The sequence below is a fragment of the Neltuma alba genome, unplaced genomic scaffold (genome assembly GCF_004799145.2).
Source record: "Neltuma alba isolate B1F8T4 unplaced genomic scaffold, ASM479914v2 tig00013588_pilon, whole genome shotgun sequence".
NCBI lineage: Eukaryota > Viridiplantae > Streptophyta > Magnoliopsida > Fabales > Fabaceae > Neltuma > Neltuma alba.
The window spans coordinates 30,782-42,983 of NW_021637785.1; the positions used below are offsets into that span (position 1 = coordinate 30,782).

At 36.5% G+C, this 12,202-nt stretch overlaps 1 protein-coding gene and 1 pseudogene across 2 annotated transcripts; one reads left to right on the top strand and one right to left on the bottom strand.

Moving 5' to 3' along the window:
• The first annotated feature begins 2,631 nt into the window (after positions 1-2,631).
• LOC114738374 (UBP1-associated protein 2C-like) lies at positions 2,632-6,580 on the top strand. 2 transcript variants are annotated; one of them, XM_028926408.1, is made up of 2 exons: positions 2,632-3,926; positions 6,479-6,580. In XM_028926408.1, exon 1 carries the CDS (start codon positions 2,690-2,692, stop codon positions 3,923-3,925), a length of 1,236 nt encoding a protein of 411 aa, XP_028782241.1. In that variant the 5' UTR covers positions 2,632-2,689; the 3' UTR covers position 3,926; positions 6,479-6,580. The 2 variants fall into 2 exon arrangements, with proteins under 2 accessions (XP_028782241.1, XP_028782240.1); XM_028926407.1 differs by lacking the exon at positions 6,479-6,580 and adding an exon at positions 5,118-5,629.
• A 1,818-nt stretch (positions 6,581-8,398) lies between these two features.
• On the bottom strand, positions 8,399-11,202 carry LOC114738376 (U-box domain-containing protein 7-like; annotated as a pseudogene).
• Between the last annotated feature and the right edge of the window lie 1,000 nt (positions 11,203-12,202).

Below are 12,202 nucleotides of genomic sequence, written 5' to 3' on the forward strand. Positions count from 1 at the left end.
GGCCTGCCGGAACTCCGGCGGCAGCAGTCACTAGAGTTCCAGCGACCGATCAACAATTGGTCACCGGAGCTCTGACGATTAGAAATAATTTTTTTAAAAATTTTTACAATTTCAGTATAACGATTAACAACTTTTATAACGCTAATAACAATTTTAATATAGCAATTAACAACTAGTTTTTTGAGAAATTCAACAAGCTCCAGTGACTGGAAACAATTTTTTTAAAAAATTTTACAACTTTAGTATAACGATTAACAACTTTTGTAACGCTATTAACAACTTTAGTGTAGTAATTAATAATAAATTTTTTGAAAAATTCAACAAAATTCGGTGGCCGGAAGCAATTTTTTTTTGAAAACTTGTATAACTTCAATATAATGGTTAACAACTTTTGCAACGCTATTAACAACTTCAGTATAAGAGTTAACAACAGGTTTTCTGAGAAGTTCAACAAGCTCCAGCAGCCGGAAACAATTATTTTGAAAATTTTTACAACTTCAGTATAACAGTTAACAACTTTTGTGACGCTATTAACAACTTTAGTATAGCAGTTAACAACAGTTTTTCGGGAAATTCAACAATTGGTCGTCGAAGCTCCAACAGTCAGAAACAATTTTTTTTAAAAATTTTTTTACAATGTCAATATAATGGTTAACAACTTTTGTAACGCTATTAACAACAGGTTTTTTGAGAAATACAAAAAGTAGTATTTTTACAGCTTCAGTAATGCTATTAACAAGTTTCGTAACTCTATTAACAATTTCGATAGCATTTAACAACAGGTTTTCTTACAAATTCAAAAAAATAGCATTTTCATAGCTTTAACAACTATTGTTTTTAAAAAATTTTACAACTTTAATATAATAGTTAACAATTTTTGTAACTCTATTAACAACTTTGATATAGCAGTTAACAACAGGTTTTTAGAGAAATTCAAAAAGTAGCATTTTACAACTTCAATAATACCGTTAACAAACTCAAAAACCTGTTGTTAACCTCTATACTGAAATTGTTAATAGAGATACAAAAGTTGTTAACTATTATACTGAAGTTGTAAAAATTTTCAAAAAAATTGTTTTCCGTTGCCGGAGCTCCGGCAACCAATTGTTGAATTTCCTGAAAAACCTGTTGTTAACTGATATATTGAAATTGTTAATAACGTTATAAAAGTTGTTGACGGTTATATTGAAATTGTAAAAATTTTCAAAAAAATTGTTTCCGGCCACCGGAACTTGTTGAATTTTCCAGAAAATCTGTTATTAACTGTTATACTGATGTTGTTAATAGCGTTACAAGTTGCTAATCGTTATATTGAAGTTGTAAAAATTTTCAAAAAAATTGTTTCCGACCGCCGAAGCTTGTTAAATTTCCCAGAAAACGTGTTATTAACTATTATACTGAAGTTGTTAATAGTATTGCAAAAGTTGTTAATCGTTACACTGAAGTTGTAAAAATTTTCAAAAAATTGTTTCTGACTGTCGGAGTTCTAGTGACCAATTGTCGGCCGGTCGCCGGAGCTCCGATGACTGCCGTCGCCAGAGCTCTAGCGACCGACCAGCCGACCAGTGGAGGTTTTGGTATTTTAAAAACAATAAATAAAATGAAGGACAATTTAGTCTTTTCTTTTAACATGATAATCTCAATTTGGTCTTTTGAGACCAAATTAGGATTTTTTAAATTCAGTATACCATTTGGGCATTATGAAATTCAAATGTTATTTTTCTATCGTTTTTCCAAAATAATATAAGAAAGAATCTTTTATTTAAGTAGCTTATAAAAATGATATGAGGAATGATATAGCTGTACTATTATCTATATTTTTTTAAAATAAAAAGGCAATTCTATATTCATTATCTATATTGGTTATTCGTTTCAACTTTCAAAGAAAAAAGGGGCGCAAGTCTTTGAATCTTTAGAATACGGTTGGCAAAAAAAAAAAAAAAACCAGCTTTAAAATACTATTTCTATTCTTAATATAAGATTTTGTTTGATTTTTATTTTGATTCTAAATATAATATCCTAATTTATTTTATCTTTCTTATTTATTCATCTTTTTTAAAGATAATCCTTCTAATAATAGTAGTTTTAACTAATAAACTTGATTATAAAATATTTTAGGAAAAATAATACTACCCGGTCCTTATATAAGACCCTATTTGACTTTTATTTTGGTCCTAAATATAAGACCCCAGTCCACTTTGTCTCTCATATTTATGTATTTTTTCTCAAGGTAATTCTTCTAATAATTGTAGTCCTAGCCAATATAGTTGATTAATGAGGATATTTTAGGAAAAGCAATACCTATTTATTATAAATAACTAACTTAACTTCTTTCCTTAATCTCCTCAAATTAGTCAACTGGTTATGACTGGAGGTAGTACATATTTATTATAAATAACTAATTTAATTTATTTTTTATTTACTAAAATTAGTTAACTAATTTTTATATTTAAGACAGGAGGTAGTACAAATTATGGATATAGTAGTACTAATACAAATGACTTTAATTATTGGTAACTGATGATTATTGGTCTTAATTTAATTTATAACCGGGCTGACCCGAATCACGCCTTGCCGATCGGGTGTTAGGGTTTATATATTCTTCCCTCCACGCTGAAGGTATCCTCTAAATTCTTCCCTACCAAACAGGAATCCCTAATCTGCAAAACCTGACCGAAGTCTTTTTGCCATGGATTTCTCCAAGAAGCGCAAAGCCGAGGAGAACGGAATCGACGATTCTGTGCCCTCAACAACCCCGCTTGGCGCAGATGACATCCGCAAGATCCTCCAACCCTTCAATCAAGAACAGCTTATCGACCTGCTTCTTTCAGCTGCTCTTCATCACCCTGACGTTCTTGAGTCGATACGTTCCGTCGCCGACCGTGATTCCACCCTTCGGAAACTCTTTGTTCGGGGGCTTGCAGGGGAAACCACCACGGAGACACTTAGCAGTGTTTTCTCCTCCTTTGGGGTGCTCGATGAGGCGATTGTTATCTTCGACAAAACGACCGGGAAGTCCAAAGGATACGGCTTTGTGACGTTTAAACACGTTGATGGTGCTATATTGGCTTTGAAAGAGCCCAGCAAGAAAATTGACGGGAGAATGACGGTGACCCAGCTTGCAGCTTCTGGATTGTCGGCCAGTCAAGGGACTAATGCGGCTGCCGCAGCTGCAAGTGATGTTTCTGCCCGAAAAATTTTTGTGGGCAATGTACCGTTTGATATTTCGTCGGAGAGGCTGTTGAGTTACTTTTTGGCTTATGGGGAAATCGAAGAAGGGCCTCTTGGGTTTGACAAAGCTAACGGAAAGTCCAAAGGTTTTGCGTTCTTTGTGTACAAAACGGAGGAGGGTGCTAGGGCGTCTCTAGTTGAGCCAGTCAAGACTATTGATGGGCATCAAGTGCTTTGTAAATTGGCCATGGATAACAAAAAGGGGAAATCAGGAGGAGCTCCTAACCAGGGCCCTGCTGGGTTACCAGGTAATGGCATGGCAGCACAACAGCCGCAACCATCTTTACCTGGCCCTATGATGGGATCAAACTATGGGGGTCATGGCCCTTCATATGGGGGATTTGGTGGTGCGCATCAGGGCCCTATGGCTATGCCTAGTAATAATTATGGATTGCAGTCTTCATTGCCGCCGTATGGGACGCAGGTTCCATCTACCTTAACTCCTAATAGCGGTGGGGGGTACGGTCCTGGTATTGGAGGGGCTTATAGTGGCTCTCAGTTCAGTGGGCCTACTTCTGGTGATTATGGCGCTAGGCTGCCTTCATCCTCTGCTGGAATGCCGACCGGAGGATATCCAGATGGTTCGCATTATAATTTGCCCTCATCTGCTGTTCCCTCTCAGCATCAACAGCCCATGCAAATGCCAAGGATGGCTCCAGGAGGAATGTACCAAGGCATGCCGCCATACTACTGAGGTAATATTGCATTTGATTTTTCAATTATTGTTGTTTATTGCTTTAATACGTGCCCTTGATGTGGTTTGCTTTTTTTATTTTATTTTATTTTTTATTTTGGTTAATAGAACTACCGATCCCTGCCTTTATATGGATTTGCTTTTTCTTGTTTTCATAATTTCATTTTGAACTTCTATTTGTATACCATCCTAACCTTGGCAACTTTAAAGTTTTGCTTTATTTTTGTTATTAAATCCTCATCGTTTCGTTCAAAAAATGTTTTTCTTTTGTTATTTCGATTGGTGTACACAAAACAAATCTTCGACTGTTATTACTCTCCAGTTTTGAATGCTCGCTATTAAAGATATGGGGACATTTTGGTGCTATCTTAGGATTTTCTACCTTTTGAATCATAACAAATAGAGTATAGGCTTAATATCAACTGGCCATCTGTGATCATGAAGCTGCACCATAATTTTTATGAAATATGATGAGTAGAAAGAAAAATATGTATATTAATTATTTCCTTTGTATGTGAAATTGTTTTGATGGTGACTTCTTTGGTTCTTCCGTGTGTGCACGCACCCTATCTTTTTTGGCATGACTCGCACCCTTGGTTTCAATTTGTCAATTTCCCAATCTATTAGTATCGTGTGGTTAATTGACTTTTTTCCTTTGGGGTTTTGTATGATTGGACTTGGAATATAAGAGAAGATAAAGGAAGAAAGAATTTTTGAGACTTAATGGAGTTTTGGAAGGAAAGGAATGGATCAGATTCCTTCTGCTGCCCCAGCACAATTTCACACACACGAACGCTTCATGCACGCAGATATTTGGATGAACCTAATCCTCTCATGAATAGTAATATTTGTTTCTTTCCACTAAACTTAAGATCTTTCTTTCATTTGGCTTTCCAAAAGGAGAGTTTATGTTGCTCTGTCAGAAGGACTAATTATTCTCTTTCATTTTTTAATTCTAGAAATTGCATGCACATATGAATAATCTGTATAATGGCTATATATGGAAATTTAGTTCTACAGAGTACAGTCTTCAGACTCAAGTGGATACGACAAAATGACATGTAGCGTTATGCTTATTTATTTGATGATTCTGCTACATGCTTCTGAGTAATAATTGTTACTTTTTATAGCTCGCCCTTAGTTTTTAAAATGTTAATTCCTGGTTTGAGTTTTGAATGGGTGTTTGATTCAGGTTTGTGATGGCTTCTTGGGCGCTTATGCTTTAAATGGTTATGCTGATTTCGTGAATCCAGACAATGAATACTTTGGTTTTGATTAGATGGACTGCTGTGAATTTGTTGCTGCTTCACTACCTCTGCTTCTATGTGTTGTTCCTATTTGTGATAGGTTTTAGTGAAAGCTTACATGAGTTTGCTTAGTATTTGAATGTAGTATTCATATGAAGATTTGTAGAACGTTTTATTAGATGATTTTCGTCTAAATAGGGTTTTAAATTATTCAATAGATACAAAGGTGCTTATGCTTCCTGCCTGAAAAAAAAAAAGGTGTTCACCTTGAACTTTGATGCATCTTTAGCCGTTGATCATTTTACTCTGTATCTTTGGTCATTATGTGGCTACTGAGCATTTGTTTCACTATCTGGGGTTTGTATTCTTGAGCATTTCTTGAAATATCCTTGTAATCGATCTTTAAATTCTCGAGTCTTGAGAGCGTAAATCAGTTGAGGCAAGCCTTTTGAGACTATGCATATTGTCTTAGGTCTGTTATTGATTTGGCACTCAGACTTAAACTTGTTTAAAAATTCGCTGAAACTTGATATGGCAATGTCTATGTTGAATTTATTTTTTTGGGGTAAATCTTAATTTATTCTTAAGAAAAAAGAAGTACACCATATTTTTGCGGCCAAGGACAGTATTTTCTGACCATAAAAGTGACAAATATATTTATATGAACTTAAGATGGATATGAATTATATTTTTGGAATTTTGAAAAATCCAAACGAGCTGATTTTGTTCTCGAATAGCCTGTGAGTCTAATAATTTGGAATCAACTTGTTTAGTATGCAAGTTTAGTCAAGCTGACATCAAGGGGCTGTATGCAAGCAGTTTATTCAACTGTTGAATAATGTTTTGATTGTCCTTGCATTAAAGGAAAACCACATTTCATTTGGTACCCTTGATTGTTAGGCTCAGCCCATTTGATCCTCAAGAGGCACAAAGCTTAAAAAGGAATGAAAATTAATGAGGGTAAAGGAAAGAATGAGCATGTTCACGTGGACAATAAGTGCTACCTTTTTCCTTATCAACTTCGCTAGTATCAGAGGATATACAATACAATTGCACTATTTGGTGTGATTTTTGCACAATACAGATTGCTGATTTAATTAAAATTCGCAGAATCACATCTTTGTGATTCGAATTATTTATATATACTTATTCCTGTTGAACCACTTCATTCCTTGAGACCTTAACATGCTGTTGAGCTGCTGTTTCCTGTGACGGGTAAATTTTAATCTCATTCCCATCTGCACAGGTCAAATGACTTATGCACTGCTTGTTCTCTTTATTTCTTTCTTTCTTCTTCTTGGCGCAGAAAAAATCAGGGTATGTAAAAGCCTGTTAGTATTGAAAGTCTCATTTTAACTCCATTCATCCCTCTGCCGCTAAACAGGTATTGCCTGTGACACTGTCTCTATTTTTCTAAGAGAGTTCCCCTCTCCCTAGTTATTAATGAGTCTTTGTCAAAAATGCGGCCGGCTTCAAGCTTCAAAGTTATTGATACCATATTGAAATGTTGCCAGTGATATCAAAAACCTTGGTTAAAATTTTCTACTGGAGTGTCGTGCTGTCACTCGTGTGATGGATGTGTCCATCATTTACAGTAAGTTTTTGGGCTTTTGTCAATTTTTACCCGTTATTCTGGAGCAATGTACATGTATATGATTTTGACAGCTATGCATTACAATATTCTATTACATCTTCACCCTGTTAGAGGTTAACAGATAAGCAAAAGACATGAATGAACTTTCTAAAAGATAGATTTTTGTTTTGGGAAAACTCTGAATTGATTCCATTCTCTTGTGCACAGCTAAAGAATAAACAACATTCTTTTGTATATTTGGATGTTCCTCGTCTGTCTTCTTAATTATTCTGCGCCAACCCTCCTTTTGAGCCGGCTGTTTGTTTAGCGTGCTTCTATAGATCAATGCCTAAGTCCCGATGTGGCTGCTATGTTTTTATTTCTGAGTCTGATGTGCTTCACTAAGAGCAATATTTTTATATTCTTTTCTAATCTTTTGTCTCAGTATGCATGCCTTTTCTTTTAGTTAGATTCTTATCGTTTGATCACTTAAATTTAGTGCATTTCAAGTTGTTTAGATTCTGTTTTGTAGTTTGGGACAGTCTAAGCTTCCGCTATTTTTAATATAGAGCAAAACTTCTGATCGAAATGAGCATGGCTATCAAACACCTGGAATTAAGATTTTGGCTGTGTAAATTCTCTTTACTTGTGGCAGGCTCTCTATTTCTAATTTCTAAACATGTTGAATTCCTCCTTTTAACTACCCTGGAAATACCTTTTGCATTTCGTGTTGTGGTGTTCTTTCATGCTTAAAACTGCTCAGTGTGAAATTTACTGATCTATTAACATGGAAAAGCACTAATTATTGCTGTTTTGAGTTTATTTTGGGGAATGCTTGTTTAACAGTGCTTGTTATTTCCTTGAACTTTTCATGTCTGCTAAACCTCATTGGCGGCCTTAACTACTGCTGTAACTAATGATTTTTGAGGTGGTTTCCGCGTCCTGTTTTGATCCGATGTCATTCAGCCTACATCAAATTCCCATGTAGTCTTTCGGGATTTGGACTCAGGATGCCAGTAGCCGCGAGTTGCTTAGTACAGTAGACGGGGCCATGTGTTGTATCGTTCTCTAGCGTGAGATTTTGTAATGATTTTAGAGTGAACTAGGAATACTTGACTTTAAAAATGGATTGCCCATATTACATGTTATACATTTTTGTACAAGGTTACACTTCATGAGTTGACCCTCTTTGACCCTCTAAATCATCGAAATTTGATCTGTCTGTGTTTGGGCATAAAGATTATCGATGAGGATGTGAAATTGCTTTTATTTTTTTTTGACCGGAGTGTGAAATTCTGCTTGCGCCTTATTCTGGGGGGAAAAATGAGGAGTGTTATCGTATGAACTGGTCATGAGATGTGGGCCATGTGACTCCTGCCGTGGAACTCGGTGCTAGATTGGCCATGTTCGTTCTAACGTGAAAGCTCGGTTTGCGGTTAAGTGACATGTCTTTTGCCTTGTTAAAAAGGATGACATATTAAGTTTTCCTTTAGACATGGCCGCTAGATGAACTGAAGATGTGCAAGAAGAAATGTGATATATCTTCCATTGTCAATCATTCTGTAAATTGCTGACCCGTCAATGGCTGCTGGTGAAGGCACAGCACAGATCCGGGAATTCTAATATTAAAGAGGAAAAAATTAAGGCACTCAAAAAAAAAAAAAAAAAAAGAGAGACACATTTAATAAGGCAAACTCTTGGAACTTGTGCTGATAACCAATGATTTCAACCTAGTTGGATCCCCGGAGGTGCTGGCTCTCTCAGTAATAATTTCCATGTTCCTATGCAAACTCTGTTTCACCAAGCTCTTCATCATTCTCTTGCCCTCTTTTGCTTCTATGTGGTCTACTGGTGAGCCCATCGCCATTCTTGGTGTTTGTGGCCCAGAATGTGGCCCCATCTTTGATTGCCTCTCATCCTTGAACCATTGCAGTAGCTTTAGTGCTCTCTTCTGCGCTAATTGGCTTCCCAACAGAGCTACTTCAAGTAGCACAGGGACAATCCCTGCTTGTGCCATCTTCTTTCTTTGTGATGAGCTCTGGTGAGCTAGAATCATCAGAATGTAAGCTGACAACTCCTGGCATTTTGGTTTATCCTCCCATGTCAAAATCTCTATCAAGCTCTCAGGCATCATTAAGCTATTTCTATTGCCTTTTTTCCCATCAAGGTCACCACCAAGTTCCCCAAAGTATCAAGGTCACCACCAAGTTCCCAAAGTAGCAAGTGCTTTCTCTGAATTTTCTTTGATAGAGGACAGTTCTAAGAGGATAGGCACAACCCCAGCTGAAACTAAAGGCCCTACATTCTCTAACACGGTTGAGAGGTTGCACAAGCACCCAGGCATGATTGCTTGGTTTCAACATTTGGATCTGATTCCAGAATGTCTTTAATGAATGGGAGAAAATCTAATGAAGCAAGAGGGAATTGGCTGTTTGCTAGAGATGACAATGATAAGAGCAGCTCTGCACATTCCCTTCTTGTTGATTCATCAAGGTCAACTCTCTTTGGCAGCTTGGAGAATATACCTGCCTCCACTATCAAAGCCTTGTTTCTGAAAGAGGAACAAACTTAATTAGGACAAGAAGCAAACCATACTTCAGGCTTTGTCAAAGTTAGGCTGAAAGCTTGTACTGAATAATTAATGTGTACTGAGTCAGCATAAGAAGTCAACTATTCAATGTCTGCTGCCGTCATTATTTCTTTTCTTTTGTGGGGATGATGTAATTTACATATTAAAGAAATAAGAATGCCAAACTAACTAGAGAGTATCAACACTTCTTGCATAAAGAAGTCAATGACGATCTCAAATAAAGATATGTGTTGGAAAGTGCACGTCAACATAAGACTTTTAAAATGAGGCTGAAGACATTGGCGGAATCTGAATAACTATCCTGGATTTTAGTAATCTGTTGTTTATACATTGTGAAGACAAAAATGTCTCCCCAGTAGCGATACTGTTCCCTTGTAAGCTCGTCCTACAACCCAGCAACATAGTGGACAACGAAGCACAAATTTGGAGAATTAATTATAATTACGTTATTTTAATGAATATGCACGTTTAGGAAGGTGATCCGAAAACACTGGCCACGTTTGTATTCTTGGATTTAACGCCATTAATGCAAGCCTTGATTGCTTTGATAACTCTCGTAATTTTACAGCATGTATTGCAAGAAGCCTCATACGCACTGTCTTACTGTTTTTTTTTTTTTCTTTTTTGATTTCGAAAAATGGGATTTCGGGATGTTTTCTCATTTTCCATCTCATGCTCCCTCTGTTCCTTTTTACAAAAAATAATTAATCACATTATGTTTTCAAAATGTTAGTTAAAATTAATTGGAGACAACAAATATGTAAAAATATAATAATAATAAAATTTGATCAATATGAGTAATTAAAGAGGGATAAAATGAAAAATCAACAAACAAATTTGAAATAACATCAAAATATCTCTTATAAAAAGCAACATGTCAAACAATATTGGGAAAAAAAGGTGTGTTCAAATTTGAGAAGAAAACTTCATGCATTCTCTGCGTGATTCCAATTCAATTGTTGTTAGAGCTTCAACCCCTCAAAAATTTCAGGAGAAAAGGCTTTGAGAAACTAGTACCTCCTTTGATACCTTTATACTACAAGAATACTGCAGAATATGTTTTCCGTAGGGGAATCAACTCAACCAATAACATCAAAGAATTTCTAAAGAATCAACCAACTGAATTTACCAATTTCCTATCAAATTTACTTGTTTCCTGTTTGAATCAAATAACGAAGTCTTGAGGAAATCCAAAGCTCAAACAAAAGCAGAAAGTTTTATCATAGAAGCAGGAGAGAACTAAAATCGCAAAACGTACTTGTAACTTCCATGGGCGAGCTGGACCAATGCCTTCAGCCCTGCTAGCTGCCGGCCAGCCACCTCCGACGCCACCATTGACACCAGCTCCGGCACCACCACTCAGAGCTCCGTTATCAGCTTTCTTACCCTGACATCTTCTTTGGCTAGGCGTTCAATCTCTTTCGCCGTCATCTCCTTCTCTTCCCAGCTCCCAAAGTGAAGCTTCTTCACGCAACTCTTCAACGATATCACAGACTGTTCCTCCTCACAACTCTGTTTCTCCATAGCTTGCCTCGCTGATTCACAATTCTCAACCTTGTCGATGTTGCTCTCGGATTTGGTAATTGATATTTCGAGTTGATCAGATGGATCAGAGCTTACTCGGGTCGCTTTGGGTTTGAGAAACCTTTTGATGCGAGCAGGGATATGAAGTGTTATGGAAGAGAGTACCCCATTAGAGGAAGATGAAGGAGTAGACGACATGTTTGGTTCGTCAGAGGAAGACACGCACTAGGAGACTCTGAAAACTGTCCTGGGTTTGTTTCCTTATATAATTCGGTTTCTACTTGTCTTTTGTAAGGCACAGAGAGAGAAAGAAAAGCAAAGAAATTACGGAAGGACTCTGTATAAAACAGGGGAAGAACAGAGCCAAAGCAAAGGGACAGTGCTGTCCCGGTTTAATCTCATGGGTATTAAATGCACGAGATCTCAAATGGCGTATTTATTGTCCCATTATGATTTAATCTTATTATTGTTTATTTATTTTAATAGGAAAAAAATACTATTTGGCTTAATATCACTAACAGTGAGTCTATCTCTTTGCCCGTGCAACACAATTCCAAGATCACTAGTCTTTAAATTATGAGTGGGTTGATATAAGTGGGACCTACTCTTCCGTTTTCACCAATTCAATTTGAGAACCTTCTCGCCTCCGTAAGTTGACTATCAATGGAGGATTACTATCGTAATTCATTAAATTAGGGATTTAATCATAATTTGGTTTGAGAATAAATTGTTAATTACCTGCGTACATCTGTGATCTCCTGCATGTGGGAATCAAGGAGGCCCAGTGTACTTGTTCCCCAAGGAATAATAAATTTCAGGAAGGGCCTACGTGTCAATCACTTGGCAAACTAAATTGACATCATTCAAATTCTTAATTGGCTGCAAAATCTCATTTGAATGAGTGGCTACGATATTCTCACATGCATGTCAGATTGGTTCTGTCAAGTTTTCCCCAGAATAAGAGCGAGGCAGAGACCCAATTATCTATGACTGTTTCAGTGACCTCTTTCCCAATAAAGAACTTTAATGTAAATCCTTAATCTCCTGTGTTGTAGATGTATCATTGAGATTTGAGCTGGGAGATTCCAAAAGCAAATGTGTGGTGAAATAGCACTAGATGGTTAAAACTGAAGAAGTCAGATAAGGCATTTGAATTTTGGTATGTTGGTACACTTAATTAATAGCTTTAGTGTGGGTAAAGTTAGTGCAACATGCATAGTTACATGTGATCAATTTTGACCCAAAGAAGAGAGTCAGCAAGGTAACATAGAATACAACTTTGGAACAACTTTAGGCAGACTTCCATTGGGACACAAATATGGTTAGGACTATACCAAATTAGA

Excerpts from the sequence above, each read along its gene's own strand:
- LOC114738374 (XM_028926408.1), top strand. The coding sequence starts at position 2,690 with ATGGATTTCTCCAAGAAGCGCAAAGCCGAGGAGAACGGAATCGACGAT.